Source organism: Sinocyclocheilus grahami, unplaced genomic scaffold, assembly GCF_001515645.1.
Source record: "Sinocyclocheilus grahami isolate Dianchi unplaced genomic scaffold, SAMN03320097.WGS_v1.1 scaffold47.1, whole genome shotgun sequence".
In the NCBI taxonomy this organism is placed as follows: domain Eukaryota; kingdom Metazoa; phylum Chordata; class Actinopteri; order Cypriniformes; family Cyprinidae; genus Sinocyclocheilus; species Sinocyclocheilus grahami.
In genome coordinates this window covers 1,657,013-1,682,125 of record NW_015505226.1, presented here as the reverse complement: position 1 = coordinate 1,682,125, position 25,113 = coordinate 1,657,013, and the positions used below count along the sequence as shown (strand labels likewise).

The 25,113-nt window shown below is 36.5% G+C and overlaps 2 protein-coding genes across 3 annotated transcripts in view; one reads left to right on the top strand and one right to left on the bottom strand.

Moving 5' to 3' along the window:
* The window catches only part of LOC107582712 (signal transducer and activator of transcription 1-alpha/beta-like), a 32,442-nt gene extending 10,362 nt beyond the window's left edge, over positions 1-22,080 (bottom strand). Inside the window, exons 1-24 of one of the 2 annotated variants that reach the window (XR_001608971.1) lie at positions 21,966-22,080; positions 16,294-16,425; positions 15,985-16,132; positions 15,573-15,668; positions 15,394-15,486; positions 15,231-15,309; positions 15,070-15,146; positions 14,753-14,904; positions 14,508-14,666; positions 14,334-14,423; positions 13,807-13,866; positions 13,606-13,626; positions 13,420-13,513; positions 13,171-13,218; positions 12,230-12,313; positions 12,027-12,125; positions 11,803-11,938; positions 11,642-11,694; positions 11,449-11,543; positions 11,212-11,351; positions 10,906-11,094; positions 10,504-10,558; positions 8,489-8,547; positions 6,412-6,964 (exon numbers count right to left, since the gene is read on the bottom strand). Coding sequence is in view for 1 of the 2 variants with exons in the window: in XM_016268652.1 (XP_016124138.1) it covers positions 6,582-6,964; positions 8,489-8,547; positions 10,504-10,558; positions 10,906-11,094; positions 11,212-11,351; positions 11,449-11,543; positions 11,642-11,694; positions 11,803-11,938; positions 12,027-12,125; positions 12,230-12,313; positions 13,171-13,218; positions 13,420-13,513; positions 13,606-13,626; positions 13,807-13,866; positions 14,334-14,423; positions 14,508-14,666; positions 14,753-14,904; positions 15,070-15,146; positions 15,231-15,309; positions 15,394-15,486; positions 15,573-15,668; positions 15,985-16,132; positions 16,294-16,424 (2,541 nt within the window). In the remaining variant the exon portion in view is untranslated. Of the gene's footprint in view, positions 1-5,080; positions 6,965-8,488; positions 8,548-10,503; positions 10,559-10,905; positions 11,095-11,211; positions 11,352-11,448; positions 11,544-11,641; positions 11,695-11,802; positions 11,939-12,026; positions 12,126-12,229; positions 12,314-13,170; positions 13,219-13,419; positions 13,514-13,605; positions 13,627-13,806; positions 13,867-14,333; positions 14,424-14,507; positions 14,667-14,752; positions 14,905-15,069; positions 15,147-15,230; positions 15,310-15,393; positions 15,487-15,572; positions 15,669-15,984; positions 16,133-16,293; positions 16,426-21,965 lie in introns of those variants that run through there. The other variant, XM_016268652.1, reaches the window with a different exon arrangement.
* Positions 996-4,463, top strand: LOC107582713 (G-protein coupled receptor 84-like). The gene is made up of 2 exons (XM_016268654.1): positions 996-1,181; positions 2,397-4,463. The coding sequence occupies exons 1-2, from the start codon at positions 1,159-1,161 to the stop codon at positions 3,625-3,627; spliced, it is 1,254 nt and encodes a 417-aa protein (XP_016124140.1). The 5' UTR covers positions 996-1,158; the 3' UTR covers positions 3,628-4,463.
* Positions 22,081-25,113: the final 3,033 nt, after the last annotated feature.

Sequence of the window (25,113 nt, the reverse complement as noted above, 5' to 3'; positions counted from 1 at the left end):
TGGATCTATCTATCATTTAAAACATTTCAAAAACTGGATCTATCTATCATTTAAAACATTTCAAAAACTGGATGTCAGAGCACATTCAGAATTTTTTTTTCATAACTTAATTGGAATGTTAGCTAAACATTCTTAGAACATACTTTGATAAATTACTTTTGTTTTTCTGTTAAGTCACTTTGGATAAAAGCATCTAGCTTAGATCGGTTAGGCTGATCTGGAGCTTATCTTGAGAAAATACAGTAAGTCACTTTGGATAAAAGCATCTAGCTTAGATCGGTTAGGCTGATTTATTTTTTAAATCATGCTTATCTGGAGCTTATCTTGAGAAAATACAGCTGTGCCATCATGATTTAGAGATTTAATTTCTGTGCAGCTTCACTTTAAATTTATGTTAAGTTCAGTATATCAGGCTCTCCTGCTACTGATCTGCTTAATTCATGTATAAGAAAATGTATACACTAATAAACTGGCAGTATTGCTGTGATTAAGTAGTATTTATCAGTCAAACTGCTTGTATATTTTTTCGTGTGTATTGTGTAAACACTTTGTTCTTTGTCTAGGGATATTGGGCTGCTGTCATAAACCTTCATTTAAAAACCAAACTGACAATTATGTTTCAGCGAAGGTGGTTGTTAGAATTGTTTAAACAGTTTCAACCTTTATGACTTGTTATATAAAAGATGAACATACAGAACAATGAGTGATTTAAAGGATGATTTAAATTTAGCTTTATACAATAGTTCCAGTTCTCTGATCTGATTAGCCAAGCTGCTTTCCACAAGTTACAAAAATCTAAATATTAATCTAAATGAATCAGCAAAGTAAAAGAACAGCAAGACGTTGGCCGACTTTCCTTTTCTTTCTTTTTTCATATCTATTGGCAAAATACCATTACTGTGTAAGTTTCTTCCAGGATTGTGCAACAGAGCTGGCTCACAGTGACCTCACATTTAATCAGATGTCTCAAGCACACGCACACATAACGTGTTGTGTTAAAACATCAGTCCCAGTTATGAGACTAAAGGAGACGGTGGAGGCGTGGCTGTAAGGTCTATTTGACAAAACAGAGAACTGTGACATATGAACCCAGAGACAAATTCTGCTAAAAAGGGAACAAAGTGATATCTATAAAAACCAAGGAGGAAACCATAGTAGATGGATGCCACAGCTGTTGCAAGGTAAGCCATTGATAGGAAAAAATATCTTGTTTTCTTTGACTAATGAACTGTTGTTAGTTTTGTAGTGTTGTTGTTAGTTTTCTATTGGTCTATATTATACTTCATGTAATTAATAATTGCTGGTGGAAATATTACCCCCAAATACATGCAGCATAAAATGGCCCTGTGTTAATATTCTTATATTTTGCAAATGGGCTGACAGACGGTTTAAAGGGATAGTTGAAAAATCTGTCACCATTTAAAGTCATTATAAACGACTTACTTTCTTCCGTGGAACAAAAAAGAAGATATTTTGAGAAATGTCTAGGTGTTTTGTCCTTTCATCATAATATCATCTTTTGTGTTCCACAAAAGGAAGTCACACAGGTTTGGAACAACATGAGGGGGAGTAAATGATGACAGCATTTTCATTTTGGGGTAAAATATCCCTTTAATTCCTTAAGAATTAAGCAAGCAATTTCAAAATAATGTATACAATTTACTCTCGTATAATGATATATAACTATAGGATAAGTAACTATACAATGTACTGTAGATATTAACCAATACCACACTAAGAAGATTCGGCCGTGGGCACGAGGCCGCAGGTAATCACAGCCGTGGTGATATTTAAACCAATGTGAAAGCCAGTGTGATATTGTTTTTAAACAACCGTTCGCTAAACAATATTGTTCAATATTGTAATATCGTTAATATTGAATAACTTACATTTTAGACATAATTTTACCTATTTTCCCCTTTCCAAATGAAGCCGGAGCAGAATTAAGTCATGCGTCACAGATGTTGTGTTTTGAAGATTTAATATTAAAGATTTGTCACTTATCACCTACTGGTGTAACAATCTAACTGGAAGACTTGTTTTAAAATTCAAATAAAAAAAAGGTCAAAATGTAATTATTTGTGGTCTCGGTTTGTATTAAGAAGAAAAGGCACTCTTTTAAAATGTCCATATTGCTTATTGTCCATATAGCTCACTCTATTATGGTTGGGTGGGTGGGTATTCAGAGGTGCTTTAGGAAACAGGATGTGGTATGTAGTGACCTTAAACTGTGGCATTCAGTTTCAGAAATAAAAATGAAACCAGCAGCCCTTAAAGTGACATGTAGACAATAAAACATGCACACAGCAAAGCATGTGTGTGCTTACAATAATACAACAAAAAATGCGTGACATTACATTGATTTTTGATGAATTTACTGTTTCGTGTCTTCTCAGGATGTGGAACGGCACGGATCCTCTGAGAAATGATACCTTTTCTTGTGCGTCCCCATCTGTCGAGGGCTACCGTTATTTTGGCGTCCTCTTGGGATCGGCTGTGACCATAGTAGGAACCATAGGGAATATTCTGACGGTCCTCGCCTTTGCTACTGATGCCAGCCTGAGGACACGTTTCAATGTTCTCATAGTAAACCTTGCCTTCGCTGACCTTCTTTACTGCACGATGCTCCAACCGGTCAGCGTTGACTCGTACCTGCACCTGCACTGGAGAGGCGGAGCCACGTGGTGCCGGATGTTTGGATTCCTTCTGTTCCTGTCCAACAGCGTGTCCATTATAACATTATGCCTCATCGCTATGAGCCGTTACTTGGTTGTTGCGCATCGCACTTCTCGCTGCGCCCGTCTGCTCCTGTCCCACCGTGGAGTGGCAGTGCTCCTCATCTCATCCTGGCTACTGGGTCTAGCCAGTTTCGCCCCACTTTGGCCCGTCTATGTGTTTGCCCCGCAAGTGTGCACCTGCAGTTTTCACCGCAGTAAAGGGCGGCCTTACACTACCGTGCTGCTTTTCCTGTACTTCTTCTTGGGCTTGGGCTGTGTGGGCCTTTTCTACTTACTGATCTACCGTAAGGTGCGTGTAGCCGCTAAGGCTTTTCTGAAGTACAGGCCCAGTCGTCGCTCATCAAAACGCAAGCAGGCCGAAGCTGAAGTGGCGACGGATGACAGCGGGATCAGTGCTGGAGCTTCAACAACTCAAAGCTGTGAGATCAGTAATGATGAAGCAGGAGCGGAGCAGAATAGAAACAAAGCAGAGGAGAAATCTGAGGGCCACACAACCACAAAAGAACCAAAAAACTCCATTCAAGATGCCTCAAAAGACATAGAAACGTCTTCTAAACCATCTCCGGTAACAATCCAGACCACTCCAGCTGCCGGCTCAGGAGAGGACAGTGAATTTAAGCGTGTAACTCGAATGTGCTTTACAGTTTTCTTGTGTTTTGTTGGCTGCTTTGCGCCATTTCTGCTACTGAATGTCGCTGATAAGGCGAACCGTGCGCCACAGGTCATTCATATGTTCTGTGCAAATCTCACTTGGTTAAATAGTTGCATTAACCCTTTGTTGTATGCAGCCATGAACCGGCAGTTTAACCAGGCCTACAAAGACCTACTACACAAAGCTGTACATCCATTAACCTGGATATGGAGGACCCGTCGGTTCACAACAAGTTAAGCGATAATTACAAATGTTATCCAAGTCATTTCAATCTGAATATGACTGAAGGCTACTGCTTTTTAAGTGGCCTTGTGCTGTAGATGTTCAGTGACCTCACATATCATGTATAATGAAATATGGAGCTGCACTCCATTCATTCTATGGAGAACATCACAGTTCTCGGGTTTATTTTTATTCATCTCCATCAGCTGCATATATAAAGCACAATTAAAGCAATAGAACCAAATATAACTCAAAATTGCATGCCATATACATTTGATGTATTATGTTCTGTTTTATCTTCCATTCACTTTCTATATTGTCAAATAGCTTATACTTCTTTATTTGGCTCATTTTTGACTATTATGGTCCGAAGGCATTTCTTTTTCAAGCAGTGGTATTTTCCAGTTCTATCAAAGATCGGAAAGGAAACGTGTCTTGTGGCTTTTCACTGCGAATGCTTTCTGTTTCATTTCCTAATTTTTCTGATTGCGCACAGGCAGTATTATGCGTGCCACCAAAGGAATGATTCATAATGACATTAAGAACATTATATTTTGTAACCTTACGCACAAATGAATATGGGAGTTTACAGCTGGGTAATGGAGACAACAAGGACATGCCTCACTGTTTATTAACTCTCATAGGTAACCACGAGAGTTTCTTAAATCATCTTTTGCTTGCTGTGTTGTTTCCATTTTGATATATTTACTGTTTAAGCTGGATCTCCAGAATATGAAATAAGTTGTATGATTTTATTTTTAAGGATTATTTGCACAGTTCTTTGACATGTAGGTGGATCTGTAACGCGTATATTGCACATCATATCGGTGTTCTACAATTAAAATATGATTAAAAATGAAAACATGTATTATGATTTCTTTCTGAATTGCTCCTTTTGAAATAAAGTAACTTAAAATATGTAGTAAGCAAAAATACTATATTGAAACTTGCTTCTGGCATATGAGTTGTTGGCTCTAATGGAGATTAAGGTTTAAATCTGTCCAGATCCTATTTTTATCTATTTTAATTTTATTATGTGTTTTTATATTACCATCTCAAGTCAGCTTCCAGCTTTTGTAGATCTTGACACAAAACCAAGCATTTCGCAAGTCCAGACAAGTGTCTGTAAAAATTCTTGACATTGCAACAAAGGAAGAGCCATATCATGATGTCAAAGCTAAGGTTATATTGTATTTAGAAATTTAAGATCATCAGGCAAAAATCCTGGGTATCATGCTCATGGATTTCAGAATGGCCACAAGAGTTAGTTATATAAGTCACACCAATTCCAAATTCTGTTTGTCTATTTAAAAGGCATGTGTACAATGGAACATGGGACAAATCCAATTTTGTCCCCGAGTAAGGGAACGGATACGGTCTTGGTAACCTAAATAGTTTTAACTTAACACAATTTTTGCCAGATCGGTGTCTTGGTTTTCATTTAGAATGACATTATGACAGACTTATCTCTCATTAGATGTTTTATTGGACCAATATTGTACCATTGGTAACACTCATATTTCAACTCTACAAAGTCTTGTTAACAGATACAAAACATATTACAATAAGGTTGACAGTGGACATAATGCAAAACTTGGTTACATGCATTTGAAACAAAGTCTACAAATTCAAACAGAAGTGCTCATGGGGTAACTAAATAACCATGATATGGAATTTCATTTCAGAGGAAAAAAGAAGAAAAAAAAACTTAATTTGGGCCTATTTTTTGCTCTCTAAAAGATTTCAGAAACGGATTCAGTTAGAGGAACACATTTAATTTATCTGTACACATTGTTACACAACAACTCGTTTCATTTACCAAGAAATCAGAAGCATTCCGTTCTTACACATTTCTACTCAAGTGCATTTTTCTGTCATCAGAAATCACAGTGTTACTCTCAATCAGTCTGATTCAAATTAATTTGGTTTAAAAGATATTAACATCTAAAACAAATATGATCCAAGTATTTTCACCAGCCAGATAAAGCTCTGTATAATCTGCCTTCAACTGGGATAACAGAACATTTGAACTAAATTCAGCTTTCAAAATTATAGAAAATGTGTCAAAATGATCAATTTCCATTTTTATAGAAGTTAATGACAGTATCTGCCTAATCAAAACTGTAATTGATGACTCAACTATCCAGTACCAAAAACAGGAAAATAATAAGTATTTCTATTGTCTTTAGGTTGGGTTTAGTGAAAGCCAACAAATCACTTTTAAAATGATTAACTACAAGGGAAAAAATCCAGTTGACTCAAAAGCAAAGCATTCAGGTACTTTTCTACAATCTCAATAGTGGTTATACAAAATAAAAATTGATAATAAAAGACAAAAAAAAAATGAAGGTGCCTAAAATCCTAGAGTTAAAGACTAATATAAAAGCATCATCAACATTGGTGCCTTTAAATGTCAAATTAAGTGATTTAAACCAAGCACTGCGTAATTAATTTTTGCTATTGAAAATACATTTAGAATAGAAGAATACAAACTGTTCTGCTGATCGTATACTTGGACCATAAAAGCATGATTTTTACTTGGCAGAAATGTTTATTTTTTTATAAAGTTATCCAAACTCTAATCACCACTCATTTTCATTGCTAAGGAGCTCTAATATTGTTTGAATTAATTTCAAAGAAACTTTTTCTTTCCAGCTTATTTTTATAGGGACAAATATTTACTAGCAGCTTACGAATCGTGAGGTCACAAGACCTCACTCATCCTTGTCAAAGGCTTTACTTCCTTAATTCAATAGACATAAGTAACAGATGATTGGATGAGTAGACATTCAGATAAACACTAAATGGATAAAGTAATAATAAAATCAGTACTGAAAATGAAGTAATGACCTGAATTATGCCTCTATACTTTATACTTATTTACAACAAATCAGAGCTACGGAAAGCATTATACGGCTTGAGTTTTAGCTAACCACATGGATCATGGTTTTGTGTTCAATGGATCAAATTCAGGGGGTCAGTGGTATGTTGGGATTGCCAAGATCTTGAAAACCAGGATCAAGGATGAAGCCATCTGGCTCCTCCTGCAGTATATGAAGGTTTATGCCATTTAAAAACTCTTGCAATGTGTAATTAACATCATTGTCTGTAGAGAGTGCTTCTTCAAGGTTATACTCGGCACTCTCTGGAAAGCTTTGTTGGAGGCATGATGGTGAAATGCGGGGAGAGGTTGGAGGAAATGCATGTGGAACAGTGCTCTCACCATCACTGTCCAAAATACTGCTAAGCAAATCAGCATCAATGGTAGAGACGGAGAACATTGGAGACTTCTTGGACACTTTGAGCAACACATCATCATCATCATCACCCGCATCAAAAAAGGAAGGAGGGTCTTTTAAACATGAAGGAGATGAGAAAGCAAGAGAGACATGTTATTGTTAACCCAATAGCTGCATTACAATAATAAAGACTTCTTATATTTCTGATGCTGTTTAGCATCACTTTTAAAAATAAAGGTTCCAACAGGAGCTTTTTGCAGCTCTGCCATAGAAGAACCATTTTAGATCCCCCCAAGTACATTCAGTGAAGAACCATTTTTTTCATAGTGTGAGGAACATTTAATAATCTAATGAACTTTTTTCACTATAAAGAACCTCTTGTGCGGTGGAAAGATCCAATGGATGTAAAAGGTTCTTCATGGAACCATAAATGGCAATAAAAAAAACCTTTATTCTTAAGAGTGTTGGGTCAACTTTAGAGATGCACAATATATCGGTACCATATCATATCAGTTATCAGCCAGTTTTAGAGATTGTATTGTATTTTTTTAGATGGGTTGATATTTTGTTGCTTACGTTCCCCAGTTGTACATTTAGATTACCATTACTGTCATCCAACGCTCAAAGATAATCTTTAAAAACACTAAAAATGTAATAACCCTGTTTAAATGTAATCTTTATGAGAAATGGATATTCATTTTGAGATTTGCTTCTGTACATCATAATATAACAACATAACATAAATCATCGAAGTTTTTGTTTTATTATTAATTTATGTAGCCAAACAGTGGAGAATTTTAATATTGGTTATTTATCAGTTAAAAATAAAATCAGTTGCAAAAATATATTAGCTTATTGATATCAGTGCATCCCTAAATTGTGGCATGCAACATCCCCCCCCCCCCCAAAAAAAAAAAAAAAAACCAAATCATTTAAAAACACTCAAAATCAACTTTTAACAAACTACCTTCAGGAAAAGTACTGAATGTGAAATAATATTTTCACCATTTCACCACAATTATTTTTTTGTACTCTGAGATGATGTCGGCAGCATCAACCCCCCCCCCCCCCAAAAAAAAAAAAAAAAAAGCTAATCATTTAATAACACTTAACATGTAATCTTTAGCAAATCTCAAAATGAATATTAATTTTTCATACTGTACATTATAATACATTAATTTAAAACAGCTCATTGTAGTTTTTGTGTTCTGTTATTAATTTATTTAAACAATACGGCACAGAATTTTAATATCGGCCATAACATCAGCTTATCGATATCGGTGCATCCCTACATTTTGCATGTGCATTGGACATGCAAGCTCAAGCTTTCATAAACATTTTTAAATCAGTGTTACTGTAATGGTTAGGTTTGTGTTATTGAAACAGCCCACCACACAAACAGAAGGTCCCTTTGTGCACAGTGAATCAAATGCACTTGGGTAAGGAAAGAAAGGAAGAATCTAAACAAGATGTTAAAGTTGACTGGGCCACTGAATGAAAGAGAAGCATCCGTTAAAGTAACATCTGTATTCATCAGAAAGCCTTTTGCAATCAAGACTTGGTGATAATCCAGCAAATGAGAAGCAGGTTAGGGTCGAGCTGATTGGATTTGGAGGGGCTGTGGAGGCGGGACTCACCTCTGTCCTGTGTGCACAGGTCAGACTCTGGCCCCTCTCTGATGCCAGAACAGCCATTCCTGCAGCAACCAAGCACAGATCACTCCAGTAAACCAGCAGAACAGCAATCTCAGTGTCTACTCATTCCAGAGTCTTACAGTCTGTTCGCTCCTGAACTTCACAACATCAAATGTATGGTGCACTTATCCTCAAATAATATTGTGGTAACGTCTTGAATGCTGTAATCTAACAATGCGCCCTTCACATCATCACATAATAATATCTAGCGATAACCTGTATAACTTCTACACAGACACCAATGAAAATTATGGCAAAGTACATCTTGTTTCTAAGGCCCAGATATACTTAATTTTCCCTGTTCCGCTCCTTTTTGCAGACATCAGCAGGCTGTGCTGATGACGAAAATTATGCATGCATGTGTGCAGGACCAAATTTGCAGTAATGAAGCACTGATCTAAGGCTGGGTGATATATTCAGTTCACAATAAAGTAGCTGGTGATAAAACTAAACGATATCATGAATAGTTATAGTAAAGTGCTTTTTATTTGCCTTGTAAATAAGGTCACTAGACTAGTTTGACTATTATTTCTTCACAAGTATGAGAGCATAAATACAGATAATAATGCCTACGATTTAAACTTTAGGGGCAAAAATAGTGTTTTCAAATTCAAGAATTGGTTCAAACTTTTAATGAATCATTTCAAAACAACTGATTGAACTAATTGTTTGTGTTAGTAAATACTGCCATTTATAAATATATACTGTATATAAAAGAAACTGATTAAATATTCTTATTTGGTTATGTATGAAACATTGAAATCTATTTGGCTACAACGGCTGCTTGGTTGAAATTATAAGAAAAAAACAAAAACAAAGAAATCACAAGATACATACTAATGTTTACATGCACCCAAATAATCCGTTAGTAATCGACTGACGGCTCAATCGGACTGAAAAGCCTTCATGCAAACACCTTAATTGATCCGACTGAGCTCGATCCGAATGACATTCTGATCGGATTTAAAGGGGTGGTTTATTCCTTTTCTAATACGATCGAGAGTGCATCTAAACCAGGGGTGTCCGACCCTGCTCCTGGAGAGCTACCATCCTGCAGATTTCAGCTCTAACCCCAATCAAACACACCTGAACCAGCTAATCAAGGTGTTCAGGGTTGCTTGATAATTACAGACAGGTGTGCTGGAGCAGGGTTGGAACTAAAGCCTGCAGGACGGTAGCTCTCCAGGAGCAGGGTTGGACACCCCTGATCTAAACACTCGATCGGATTGAAAAACAAAAAAGGACTGTGCATGTGCAATGACGCAGAAATAGCGTAATGACATATGACACGCGGAACGAGCAGTTCTTCCTGTTGAATAAAGTGTTATATAAATGAGTGTCCCGTTATTAATAAACTCTCATTTCACTCAGCATCTGTGTTTTGGATTCTCATCCACAGACGACTGGTTTTGGGCGTTGGAGGGGCGTTTTTACTGCATGATAAATAGAACAAGCACGGAACAGTGGTTTATATGCTCATTGTCTACAAATTATGACCAGAAATAGATAAATATTCATTCTGCTGTTTAAAAGAAAGAAACAGTGTAGGAGAATGGTTATTATACGCAAACAGTGAGAAACTCTCTATATTTGTGCAGTGTGCACATGTCAAATCTTGTGACATTCACTTCACTTCAGTTGAAATTCAATTAAATTCAAGTTTATTTGTATAGTGCTTTTCACGATACAAATCGTTGCAAAGCAACTTTACAGCATATAAACGCGCACATCAACCCAATCACTTTATTTTGCATTCATGTAAACACTATCTTCAGATTCATCATTAGGAATGAATTCAGTCCAATTTAAACAAAAGTTATGCATGTAAACACAAAGGCTAAAACACCAAATAGTAAACACCAAACCAGAGACAGCACTGTTGTAAATGTTGCATAATTATGCAAATTATGCAAACACACAACACACAAATATAAACCAATAAACATACACAGACTTACTCTTTAGAGACAAAAACCAGTTTGGTTTTGAGGTACTTCAGGTAAGGATTCTCCTCTGAAACAAAAACATCACAAGACAAAGAATTATTATTTTGTGGTGAAGTTAATACAGCAGAAACGATTTAGTACTTGTTTCATTAAACAGGTTAGTTCAAACTAATTTTACATTTATACTAAACTAAACCATAAAGAAAAGAAAGTTCTAATTAAGTAAATATTGCTTAGGGTAGTTTTTAAATAATAATATTAATTCCAAAAGAAAAAAAATAGTCAAAGTGTAATATTTATACATGAAAATGAAAAAGGTTTTATTTTATTTATTTATAATGTTGACATCATTTAATTTTTAGTAGTGTATTTTACAAAGCCTGAAATTGACCACATTCTACACGAACAACTCACCCCCAGTTTTTTCACTGTAGTATTTGCCGAAGGCCTGGTCTTTGGGAGTGTTTGGGTAAAGGTAACACAGTGGGTTAACTGGAATATTTTCTGCTACCATGATCCGAAAGTTGCAGAGGATATCAGGTAAAGCAATCTGCTTTAGGTCAGTAATGGTGAATGGTTTTACGGTTTGCACACTTGGAGTGGCTTAAAAAAAACAAACAAAAAAAACATTGTATATTCAGACTCACATTTGCTGGACCCTGTGTGGCCAAATACTGAACCATGTATGAAAGAAGTATATCTTTTTATGACATGGTTTACCATCATTAGCGTACTGCACCCAGCTGAACGTGATTCCTCCATCTTTGATGCTTTCGCTAAAACGCAACAGGAAAGTGCCATTCTGCTTCTTCTTCAATAAAAGTCTTTCCTTCCCTTTGCTGATAAAACCCATTATAGACCTACAGAAACAAACACACTTGTGTTGAAAACATACACTCCATGATGATTTTTATCTATCTATCTATCTATCTATCTATCTATCTATGCTATCCATACCCATCACTCCACAGGTCTGACAGGTAGAGTTTAACCAGGTTTAGAATGCCATCCAGCCACACCCACAGGGTGAAGTTTGTATCGGGGAGGTTCTCCTAAATCACAGACAGACAACCATGAGTAAACAAAACACTCATACATCCATATCAGACATTTCACAGAGACCTATATAACTGTGTTTATCTGTTTTTACCTTACTGAACTTGGTCCAGGTTATCTTACAGTTGTCATAGCTCGGTTGTTTACCTAATAAGAAATATTACATTATTAACAAATACCAGATAACTTTATGACCTTTATTTTACTCTATATTTTGTTATCTATTAATGAACGAAAGGTGTGGCATGTGCATACCAAAGAGTTTGATGGCAAGGGTCTCCAACTGGTCATTGTCTAGACCACGTTTCCCACAGGAGAGAAATTGCCAACTTAGCATTTCCCCAAACTGCAGCCAAGTGGCTGCAGGAGAGGTTTCAAAAAACTTGATGTTCTAAATGCACACACAAAAAAAATGAATTTTAGTGACGTAAATAATAAAAATAGCTTTTCATGAGTCTAGAGTAACTCCTGCTCCTGACCTTGGGATCTGGACAGAGCATGTTGAACCACAGAACAGACGCCCAAGCGCTCTGCTGCTGACTGGAGTTTGAAATCACCACAACAGGAAGAGAAGAGGTCTGAGATGAAAAAGGAAGCATGATCATAAAAACTGTACTGGCAAATCTATGGAATGTTCCAAATTTACTGAGATTTTTTTTTCAATGAGTAAAAGATGTCTCACCTCCAAAGGGACAGACAGGCCTTGACAGTCAAACTGGGTCTGAAAGTTTATTCTGTGCAGCTCTTCGGTCACACTCAATGAGAGCTGCATAAAACACACAACAGGATTTACAAACAGAACTCTACTTATTGCTTGGTCTCTCAATTCTGATAATTTTAATTACAATTTTGCACAACTATTTTGCATTATTTTGTGGAATTATTTATGTAATTATCGCCAGCACTGTAATTAAATGTGTTTTATTAGGAGTGACTCTTATTGCACTTTGACACTTGGCTCATTTGGAGTGTTTGTTTCATAACCTGGTGTGTTTTTATCAAATAGTTTGGTTCAAGTAAACATACTTGAAAATAGCAATCATACCAAAACAATCAGCTTGACATTGACTGAAGGAAATGGTCTCGGTTCAAATGGGAGAGGAAAAAAAAAAAAAAAAACTCTGGAGCGGTTCGCTTATGGTGAGAAAGCAATTCAACTTAAAACAACAAACTGAGCTGTATCATACATTTACCAGTTAGAGCAGGTATAAAGGCTTATACTCTTTTATGTGCATTTAACAACAGCTAGTCTGCAGAGCTAAGTGTGGCGATCCATCTTGATGGCTAGCCGATATGAGCAGAATCCCCTAACATAAACAGGTGCACTCTGACCTACAGGAGGACAGTAACACACATATGACTTGCGTACGCACATTTTGGGTATGCTTTGAAATGTTTACTTGTAAAGGCAAACCAACCCAAGGAGAAAGTGCATTGTAACAATTTAAGCCCATTCTGGAAGAAAGCAAATCATCTACAGATGTGGAAACACCCTTAATCTGTATTGAGTCTAGAAATCAGTCTTGTTTCTGTTGTTGACCATCTGTTGGGTTTACACATGTTACATGCAGCAATGTAATTACTAGCATTTATTATTCATCCTTAGATCCTTAGAAAACTCACATCATTGATTCCTTTTCCTCCACCACTGACTTTCTGGTCTTTTAAAGTCTGTGAAAAAGCACACATACACAATGCTTTAGCTTTTTATCTTTATAATCAAAATCTGGTAAAAAACATGTAACACAATCCACTACCAAATTATCAGATGTTGTTGTGCCATCACTTAATGTCATCTAAACATTAAATATGAAAAAGTTTTATAATGATATGTTACTTTGATTTATTCAAATGCACACTGGAAGGACTCACCAAATGTCTGAAATCAGCAACCATGCCCCCATTCATACTCTCAGCCATGTTAAGGGCTTTACTCAAGGTACCCAGCACATTAAATTTCCGAAACCTACCATATAAGCACATTAAACATGGTATTTAAAATCATAGTCATGAATTTGTGGAGTGGGGTGATGGGAATGTGTGTATGGAAACACTCACCCTTTCAGTTGTGAAGTAGCACTAAAACAAAAAATAAAAACAAGGAGAGAAGACAGTAAGAATTCAGAGTCCTAACCACCAACTGACTTCTTTCAAACCATATCAAACCACACAAATCTAACAAGCATGACTCTCAGATTCTATAGTCTCAGAAATACAAATCATACCATATGAGGAAAGAAAGAGAAACAGTGATCTTACTTGTCAATAGAAACAGTCACCTTCATAACATGGTTGAGTTCAGGAACTTTATATAACAATCTGTAGAGAGGAGTGTGATTGTCCTTTTAGGTCTGAGGAGAAACTGTTTTTTTTTTTTTTTGTTCTAAATTTCCATCTCAACAACTTGAACTAAACTTTTTTAATTACACAATTAATTAATTACATTTTTAATTACAAAAATAAATAAATAAATAAAATGTGTGCATGCATAATGGAAATACAACTATTCAAAAGCAGTACTGACATTTGAGGGAAGGAGGTCACTTTCACACATATTTCCAAGTACTTAGTTCCTTAGAACTAATAGGGGTCATATACAGGACAATAAACTAAAATGAACTTACATATTCTCAATTTCCTAATGTTTGAAAGTATATACCCGTGTCACATGCAATATATGACAACGAAGAATCTATAATGATCATTACTATCGTAATTAGGAGCAATACTGGTTTTCACTGTTTCACAGGTGGTGAGTAATGTGCCGTATAATGTTAGAGCCTGACCTGACTTTGACTGAGAACTGAACATTTGTGCGCAGCACCAGGAGGCCTCGACCTTGCGGCATGGATGGTTGAGTCTCTACAACAAATGAGCTAAAAACACACCAACAAATAATGAAGCACATAAGCATGAAGAGAGAGTCGTGTATGTGTTGTTGTGTATGTGTTTGAGTGTACCTCTTTATCAAGTGGGTCAGTAGAGTGTCCACTCTAATGTTTAAAGGGGGTTTTCGGACTGGGATGGGGTCATTTTCGTAAGTCATTTTCCCTACCAGCTCATCAAGCTTCTGTAAGAACTTCTGCAGCTGGAACATGCACTCTATAATTTGAGTGAACCTGCCAAAGGCCATAAACATCTTAAAAATAGATCTGAATGGTGTTTGAACAGATAACACTGCTCAGAGAAATTCATGAGTGGTTACCATTTCTCTAAGTGTTCCAAACTTGTATCATCAGGAGCACCAATGCAGGACTTCTGTTGTCTCTGCTTCCACTCCACCAGTTCCTCATTTATGAGCGCTGAGTGCAGAACATCAGAAGCGTCCAACATAGCCGAGATATCAGAAAGGAAGTTCTGAGACAATGACACAAGAACAGCATGGTTCATAAACATAAAAAAAAAAAAATATTATTATATTATGTTTTAGACTTTTTTTAGTTAGTTTCTAAGGCAACCTAGTTTCCTATGTTTAGTTAACAATAATAATCCTGAATAGAATAGCACACAAAATTTGCCTACCTTTCTGCAGTTATCGAGTGCATTGAGCATCTTCTGAAGCCCTTCTAATTGCTTTTTCTTCTCTTCTTCTGTGCAAGCTAATGACACATTAAACATACACACATATTAACACCACCATAAATAGTTAAACCAAAGGCAGTGTGTTTAGTGTGCAGCCTCACAGTCCATTAGGTGTGTCTGATATTTAAAATCAAACTCATCCTGCTGCTCCTCCAAACACCTTATGCTGTGCTCCATCACCTGTCAAAAGAAACAATGAATCATACTCTTGAACAAACACGCACACGCACATACCTGTATACGTGCATACTCACAGACACACACCTCTACTTTGGCCTTAAGGTCTTTTAACCTCTTTTCTACTTGTCTCTGGCTCTCCAACTCCATTGCAGCTGGCTGTATCTGCAACGTCTGCACCTGAAACATTGAGAGAGAATCAGAAGTGACTAATGATGATGTTGATAATGAGAGTTATGATGATGATGATACTTTAAGGTACTAACTTGCTGTGCAAGCTCTGCATCATTCAAGATCCCTTTCTCCTTCACCAGGAACCAGTGGATAATAGTAGCAAGAGTATAGGGCTCCTCTTGGTATTCCTGCATACAAGCAAATGTAACTCAACATCCCATAGCTGTTAATGATAAACCCTATACTATTGATAACAATAACCATAAAGAGAGTTTTTTTTCCAGCTAGTGAACAATAAAAATATTGACATTTAAAGTATAATCATGTTCACAGTGCACTTGGAAATAAAAAGAACATTATCGTCAGTTGGTGTGGACTGTAACACAGTTGAGGTTATAGTTAACGTTCTTGGTGTAAACAGGCCTTTAGTCTACCAGTATAGTTTTTGTTCAGCATGTTTAGCAATTTTAGAGCCTCACAAATCCAAAGAGGAAGTACACTTACCTGAAAGTTTTGTTTGTAGCGTCTGAAATTACGCTGCAGTAGGAAACTCTCTTTCTCTTGCACAAAACGACTGAACTGGTTGTCCAGATTCTCTAAAAGCACCTGAAACAGGAACGCAGCTTGGGAAGAGTCTCGTGAAGCACGTTCCCTGCAACACACACAGACACTGTATTTGTAACACCTGGTTGATACTCCTTGGTTTAGCTGTGTTCTTCTCCTCATCCATGGTTATAAATACATTCTGGAATAGTGAATTATAAAAATCAATCCACAGGTTTTAGTTCTTGCTCACACAGGTACTGCACTCACCAGTCCTGGCCCTCAATCCAATGTGCCAAGTAATGTCTGACTTCCATTGGGAATTCATCTCCATTGTACAGATCAAAAGCCCTCTGTGAATACACTGTATCCAGCTGCTGCAATCGCTCCCACTGTGTCATTCTACAAAATAAAAAAACAAACATTTCATATTTGTCGAAAGATCAAGGACTACTCAGGACTGGGACTGTCCTGCCACTACTTTGCAAGTCAGATGTCAGAGCTTAAGCATGGTTCCAGTGGTTATTTTTAAAAACAAGCCCAGGGAGAAAACTCAGAGTTGTTTGGAAGTTGAATCGCAGAACAATAATGTATGGCGTGACTTTTCAACATGCCATTTTTTTATTCTAAGGGCAAATGAAGTGGCATATTGACAATTTTTTGGTCAGCAAGAATTGTTCTTGTATGAAAAGCACAGTAGGGATTCTTCAAAAGATTATTTAGACATTAAAGTAATTTATAATGTTTCAAAAGATTCCTGTTTCAAATAAATATATATATATATATACTGAACAAAATTATAAACGCAACACTTTTGTTTTTGCCCCCATTTTTCATGAGCTGAACTCAAAGATATAAGACTTTTTCTATGTACACAAAAGGCCTATTTCTCTCAAATATTGTTCACAAATCTGTCTAAATCTGTGTTAGTGAGCACTTCTCTTTTGCCGAGATAATCCATCCACCTCAAAGGAGTGGCATATCAAGATGCTGATTAGACAGCATGATTATTGCACAGGTGTGCCTTAGGCTGGCCACAATAAAAGGCCACTCTAAAAGGTCCGAAAGGTCTAAGGTCCGAAAACCAGTCAGTATCTGGTGTAGGCATGGGCCGGTATGAGATTTTGATGGTATGATAACCTTAAGCAAAAAAAATATCATGGTATCATGGTATTGTCGTTACAGCTCTAAAATGTGATTATTTTTAAATGACTGGGTAAAACAAAAAACTTTTTTCCCACTGAACACAATATATTTTGTTTTTGAGCAACATACAGAATATTAGGAACAGTAGAATGTTTATTTTTTATGATTTGTTTCCTAAAAAGAAGAAAAATGACATCTTTATTTAACCTAAATCTGTAATTAATGTTATTTAATTTTAGTTATATAATTCATATACATTTTATTTATATCATTTCATATCATTTAGTTATATAATTTCATATACATAATTTGATTTAATAATAAATTCAATGCACAGAGACTGAAGTAGTTTAAGTCTTTAGTTCTTTTAATTGAAATCAGCATCTTCAAAAAGCTGGTCAGCAGAAGGAAGCATGAAGTGCTCCAAAATTTCTTGGTAAACGGGTGCAGTGACGTTGGTTTTCAAAAAACACAATGGACCAACACCAGCAGATGACATTGCACCCCAAATCATCACAGACTGTGGAAACTTAACACTGGACTTCAAAGAAACTTGGGCTATGAGCTTCTCCACCCTTTTTCCAGACTCTAGGACCTTGGTTTCCAAATAAAATACAAAACTTGCTCTCATCTGAAAAGAGGACTTGGATCACTGGGCAACAGTCCAGTTCTTCTTCTCCTTAGCCCAGGTAAGACGCCTCTGACATTGTCTGTGGCTTAACAAGAGGAATACGACAACTGTAGCCAAATTCCTTTTGTAGCCAAAAAGTCTGTGTGTGGTGGCTCTTGATGCCTTGACCCCAGCCTCAGTCCATTCCTTGTGAAGTTCACTCAAATTCTTAAATCAATTTTGCTTGACAATCCTCATAAGGCTGTGGTTCTCTCGGTTGGTTGTGCATCTTTTTCTTCCACACTTTTTCCTTCCACTCAACTTTCTGTTAACATGCTTGGATACAGCACTCTGTGAACAGTCAGCTTCTTTGGCAATGAATGTTTGTGGCTTACCCTCCTTGTGAAGGGTGTCAATGATTGTCCTCTGGAGAACTGTCAGATCAGCAGTCTTCCCCATGATTGTGTAGCCTAGTGAACCAAACTGAGAGACCATTTTGAAGGCTCAGGAAACATTTGCAGGTGTTTTGAGTTGATTGGCATGTCACCATATTCTAATTAGTTGAGATAGTGAATTGGTGGGTTTTTGTTAAATGTGAGCCAAAATCATCACAATTAAAAGAACCAAAGACTTAAACTACTTCAGTCTGTGTGCATTGAATTTATTTAATACACAAGTTTCACAATTTGAGTTGAATTACTGAAATAAATGAACTTTTCCACGACATTCTAATTTATTGAGATGCACCTGTACATGCCTGAACGAAGCAAACAGCAAAAGCTCTGAATGAGACACAGATTCACTCTCTGACAGCAGGAGGCGCTCATGGAACACCACATACGGCGTTTCCTTGGTTACCACTGTAAACAAAGCAGCACTGCACTGAAACACTGCTTTAATATGAACTATACAGAGACGAGATTAAAAGAAAATACCACGTAAACTTTTCTGAAGACAGTCAGTTCCCCTCAGAAACACATTCATATAAACCCCCAAATCAATATTGAGGATTTTCTTCCAATAGTTCGTGCATCATGAACAGTGAGTGATCTGCCTGCTACAGTATTTTTCTCTGTGCGTCCGTCTTCAGCGTCTCTGGCCTGTGTTAACGGGCGTTTACAGACTTTATATTTTCACATAAATTACATTTTGGAAAACGATTGCATTGCAACGCAGTTTGTGCACGTCCAGAACAGAGACGAGTTGCTTGCAATAAGAAAAAAAACAGCCGCTTGCAAGTTCCAGGGGAGGCTCCTTAAGTTCGGCCGTCCTACACACACGTGACTGACCGCTCGCTCGCACCAACATATATATACACATATACATATATATATATACACATATACATATATATATATACACATATACATATATATATATACACATATACATATATATATATACACATATACATATATATATATACACATATACATATATATATATACACATATACATATATATATATACACATATACATATATATACACATATATATATATATATATATATATATATATTACTTTCTATTCATCAAAGAATCCTGAAAAATCACACTTTCCACAAAAATATTAAGCAATTTTTAAACAGTAATTTTTCACAATATTATAATATTTCACAATATTACTGTTTTACTGTATTTTGATATAAAAACAGTCTTGGTAAACATCATTCAAAAGCATTAAAATAATCTTAACAACCCCAAACTTTTAAAATAGGGTACATCAAATTTTCAAAAGTTATTATAACTGTGCAACAGTTGTGGCTCCAGCATAATATGTGTCCCCTTATAAAATATTTTGAAATGTCATTTCCATTGTCATCATTTCCATCATAGAATGTTATCAGACAAAACACATCATTTCAGATGTGTTGTAAATTGTTGAAATGTTCATGATAAAAATGAAAGAAGACATATTAAAGTATTAACAAATTAAACTAACTAATGAGAATTCAAAACGTGTTTTAAGACCGTTTTAATTTTCAGAGGGCCACAGGTGCCCAAGGCTGAAAAACATGCTTATGCCGAGTTTACACTGCACGATTTTAGCCCGATTTTTCACTCGCCGAAGGTTTTGCGAAATCGCCGACAAATGCCCGAAATCGGAGGCAAATCGGTGCTCGTTCACGCGAGTGACAATCACGCAGTGTGAATGACTAAAGAGGCGATCTGAGGGAATCGCCGACGCCCGTGAAATATTTGGCATGCTAAATATCTGGAGCTGTCTGCGATTCACAATCACGCTGTGTGCAATGATTTCTGACTGAAAACTAGGGATGGGCGTATCGATCCGAAGTATCGATATATCGATATTGACGCGAGTATCGAAAGTATCGATACTCAAACAAAAATTATTGATACTGAGGTGCACTTTATTTACCAGGGGTTTTGTTTATTTAACTAAAATAATAATAATGCATACAATATGCATTGAATTGGACAAATAGCCTTTGTTAACGAGTAATTGTGCAAGATAGAACTATTTTCCTGCTCATCTGAACACACAAATGTTGCAAGACAGAACTAATCATTCACAGAGAGCGTTCACTCACTGCTGACAGTGCATTCAAACGGGGCTGCGTTTCCCAAAAGTATCATAAGAAAGCATTAAAGCTTTTGGGAATGGCAGCCCTGAACAATGCTTATCAGAGAACAGAAATAAAAACATAAATGTTTGAGTTATTTCACAATAAACAAATTGAAATTGTAGCCTACAGTTTGTGCAATTACAATTATTTAAATTGAACGTTGAAAGATAATATTGATCATGTTCTATTCTGTAATGTTAACAGAAATCATACACTGTCAGAATAAAAAGGTTGCATTTTATGCATTCAACAGCCATTCACTGGCAGTCCCTAATGGCAGTACAAAATATTGCACTAAATCAAAAGTTCAAATGTTACAAATAAGTTAGAATATTAATGTTGTAATACTGGCAGCACTAATAGAATGTGATCAAACAGTTTAAAATAGCTGGGCTGAGATATATAAACATTTTTATGACTGCAGAAATATGTTAATTCAGTATACACATTATCCCACCGGTTACAATTGTGACTGACCATAAAATAAAAATTTTCACACACTTTTCCAAAAAAAATAAAAAATTTGATTATTTCAAAGGGTTACTAATGACACATCATTTGGATATTTTCATGTCTGGGAAAAATTTGGGATTAAATGGGTTAAAATGGGTTTTAAACAAAGTTAAGTGGTTTTCATTACCCATTTTACTCTTAGTAATTTAATACATTTCATAATTTAAAAGTTTAGTGCAGAAGTATCGAATCGCTATCGATATCGACGATACTGCCTTGAAAAATATTGGTATCGTATCGAATACAAAATAAGGGGTATCGCCCATCCCTACTGAAAACTACATGGATGATGACCTACAGCCTATGAGAGACCAAGATACAGGGCAGAGGGAAGTTCAGGGAGGAGTTATAGACCAGAATATCGGTATTTGAATAGATAGATGAACAATTATGTCATACAGAAACAAGCACAAACATTTGCTAGACCAGCCACAACATCAGCATAACAGTTACTGCAAAATTATTTACCTCCAACTCTCTTTGCAGAACACCCAATCCCTGTTCCCTGCATCTCCCTCCTGCATAGTCTGTTTTTCATTTTCTCCTTGTAGCTGGAAATCAGCTCACAGACAATTTGCGGGCTATATATTTGCTTTAATAATTAGTCTCGCTCGAGAACTCCGGTCTGATGCACGCGGGTTCTCGCGTTATTTCCGTGTGTTTTGATGTGAAACGTAGTTTGCGGACCAGACAGATCTGTCGGCGATTCTTCCTATTGTGAAGTCATGCAGTGTGAAACCCCCTGTCGCCGATCCATCGTGCAGTGTGAACACAGCAGCAACTGAATGCTACCCCAGATAGTCACGCAGTGTGAACTCGGCATTACATGCGGCTCTCTGTCCTAACAGTGACAAAGTTCCTCCATACCTGCACACCAGTCCTCAAACAACAAACGGAAAGACTGACTCAAGAACTGCGTTTCTGCGACAAAGTGTGACACCTCGGACATAATAATGATATAGACTACTAATATACTACTTATATACAGTAATCGTACACTAGACCGATGCATTTGACAGCATAATTACTGAATCCCATGATAAATAACTGGTATTAGCGTATAAGTGAAATATCAATAATTTACCTGAAACAATCGTCTGCACTTTTGAAGAGTTAATCCTCAAACCTCAGTTTTGCAGAGCGCCTTCAGCAGACATACATACAAGAAAGACAACAACACACAGTACTAACATCAGCTGACGAGTAAATAAACACGTGACTAGCACTTCTCAGGAAACCGCCGGCTCTTCAATAAACCCCCTCTGCTGTGCCTTTCTGCTGTGTAGAATGTCTAAAGTGGACTATCACAGTAAAGTGTAACCAGTGGAAGCGGTCTCAGACTCTTACTATGTTCTCAAACATGGTAAAACCGGGTTTCTCAGCAGCGAAAGTCGTTATAGGTGGGTAAACTTGAATAGCAGTGAATGGCAGAGCACCACAAATATATTTTTTGCATTCCCAGTTGCTCAAATAGCAAAAGAAAAACTCCACGATAGTGTTTTCATGACTTTCAATAAAAGGGGAAAAAATTGAGAGAGACTGATAACGGAAGAGAGAACAATGTCAAATTTACCGTCACTGTTGCCAACTCTCGCAAGATAAATAAGCAACCGCAGCCCAAAACAAGCCCAATATTTTTTTGATGATTTATTATCATCAATATTATTTATGATCAATTATTTATTACCAATAAATGAACCTGCAACATATTAAACTGAAACCACTCTTTTATCTGAAAAGCAAAAACGGATATGTTATTTTACAAAAATCAGCAAACTGCAACAAAGTGAGAACAAAAAACTCCTCTCCAATCACCAGTGAGCAGAATAGGATTGGAGAGATGGAAAAGGAGAAAAACACAAGAGCTTCAAAGAGGAACTGTAACATATTTATACACATATTACTAAATTTTAGTAATACTATTTTAGCTTACTAAATATAGGCTATTCGAACCAAATGTATAGGCTATATAGTTTTAGTATTAGTATAGGACTACTTGTTTTTTATTACAGCCCATGATAATTAATACATTACAAAAACATTCAAATTAAAAATTAGGCTAAAAGAAAGTCATCCCACTCCTCTACGTCTACTTCTATCATCGCTTGGGTTACAGCGTCACGCGCCTTCTTTTTGAACGTGATTTCCTCCAATGAGGGGGCGGAACATTTGGCAAGTTACGCTGCAGCACTTATAATATTGCACTGGTTGGCTATTAACTGCGAGCAGACAGAGTGTCAACCAATGCATTGGAGAATACGGCGAACATAATAAATATACAAATAAAGAAACGAAGTTGCTTGTCAGATTTCCCTAAGCAACCATATTTTTTCAAATAAGCCCAAAAAACCGCGACCCGGGATTTTTTCACGCAACTTTACAAAAAAAGAAGCCCAAAGTCGCGTATAATACGCGGACTTGGCAACTATATTTATCGTCCCTCCCATTGACGCTGCATTAGAAACACCCTCGTATTAGCGTTAACTTTTTTTGTAATTTGATGCAAAGGTACGTTATAAATGTAGATATATTTTTAAGAAAATACAAATATGAAAAACGTTCGAGGATTTACGATGCTGATGACCGTTAAACGCGTCATCACAGAGACCATAGAGTTTCCAAAGCGTTGTTCTTTTGCTCACCCGCTGAATCATTAAATCCCACCCATCTTGTTACGTAGTGAAATCGTCGCGTTAGTTCATTGGCGCAGACGGGCACGTTTAACCAACACAATTGGTGGAAGCTTCCGTCAATCAAACTCTTCAGCGCGGAGGGGTGTTGATAGAACAGCGGTAGAAACGAAACTCGCGAGCTCTCTTCCCACGTTCCAAGAAATGACGAAGTGAAAAGGATTAGGCTTGTTTGAGATGCGCTGGCCTCGCCTCGGATGAAGGACCCTGTTCTGTGAGGGGAGGAGTGAAATAAGCGCAGTCAAGACGGACAGTTCTGACCTCTCGAAGTGAACAGATACCAACGAGATCAAAGACAGATATCGCCTTATTCTCACTCGTGCTGTGCTTCTGATTAACATGATATAATTTCAGTTCTGTTGCCTTTATATAAAAATAAATCAGATGAACAAGAAACTCAAAGTGCTTGCTATTTATTTGAGTGACTAACAACAAATGACCACATTAACTTTAAGAATCATATAGGCCTACGTTTTTGTTTGTGTTTAGATAAATCGCTCAGAGGGGTTTGACCAAACTGTTAAACTAGGTTATTTACAAATAATCCAAGCTCCCCATTAATTTCTAATATTTGATTAGTATGACTTAGTAGTAGTATTAAATTATAAAGAAATGACAGATCCATCTTTGAAATCTGATTGGTTGATAACATTTGACAACGTTTAATTCAGGTGCGAAAATAATTAATATCTAGTGCATGAGCATAGAGAGATTTGCGAGTGCACAGGACAGTTTGAGTGAGAGGAGAGACACGTGTTAAAGGGGTCATATGATGCTATTTTAAAGATCATTATTTTGTGTATTTGGTGTAACAATATGTTGACATGCTTTAATGTTCAAAAAACGCATTATTTTTCAAATACTGTACATTATTGTAGGTCCTCTATGCCCCGCCTCTCTCAAACACATGGGCTGCGTTCAGCCCCGACAAAAACGGTGCAAAACGTGTTTTAAACGGAAACGGTGATGCGTTGAACACCCTGTTCTGATGACACAAGAGTTGCAACTATGGCAGCTGAGAAAGCCATTCTTTGTGTTCTTTTTGAAGAATTTTCGGAGCCTGATGAAATCGGTATAAATATGTGTTTAATACTGTAAAATACGCTCAATGTTACAGTCACTGCCTTTGCCCTCCAGAATAAAAGAGAACATCCCAATCAAATGAAGGGATTTGTGGAAACTGTGGTTCCTAATTATTGTGATCCAACATTTGCCTCTTGTCCCAACTTTTTTTGAGATGTGTTGATGCCATGAAATTTACAATCAACTTATTTTTCCCTTAAAATTATAAATTTTCTCAGTTTAAACATTTGATATGTCATCTGTTGTATTCTGAATAAAATATTGAAACTTAAACATCATTGCATTCTGTTTTTAGTCACAATTTGTACAGTGTCCCAACTTTTTTGGAATCGGGTTTGTATATAAATATGTATAGTATTTTTATGTTACATTAATCAGTATTTAGCGCACCTTCCTAAGGAAAGGATATGGACCAGAAGACATTGCAATTACTAAATGATATTTAGACAGACTTAAAGT

What these genes read in the sequence shown, in the direction of transcription:
- LOC107582713 (XM_016268654.1), top strand. Translation starts at nt 1,159, where the DNA reads ATGGATGCCACAGCTGTTGCAAG. An exon ending in GATGCCACAGCTGTTGCAAG is followed by an intron (nt 1,182 to 2,396) that starts GTAAGCCATTGA and finishes GTGTCTTCTCAG; the next exon opens with GATGTGGAACGGCACGGATC.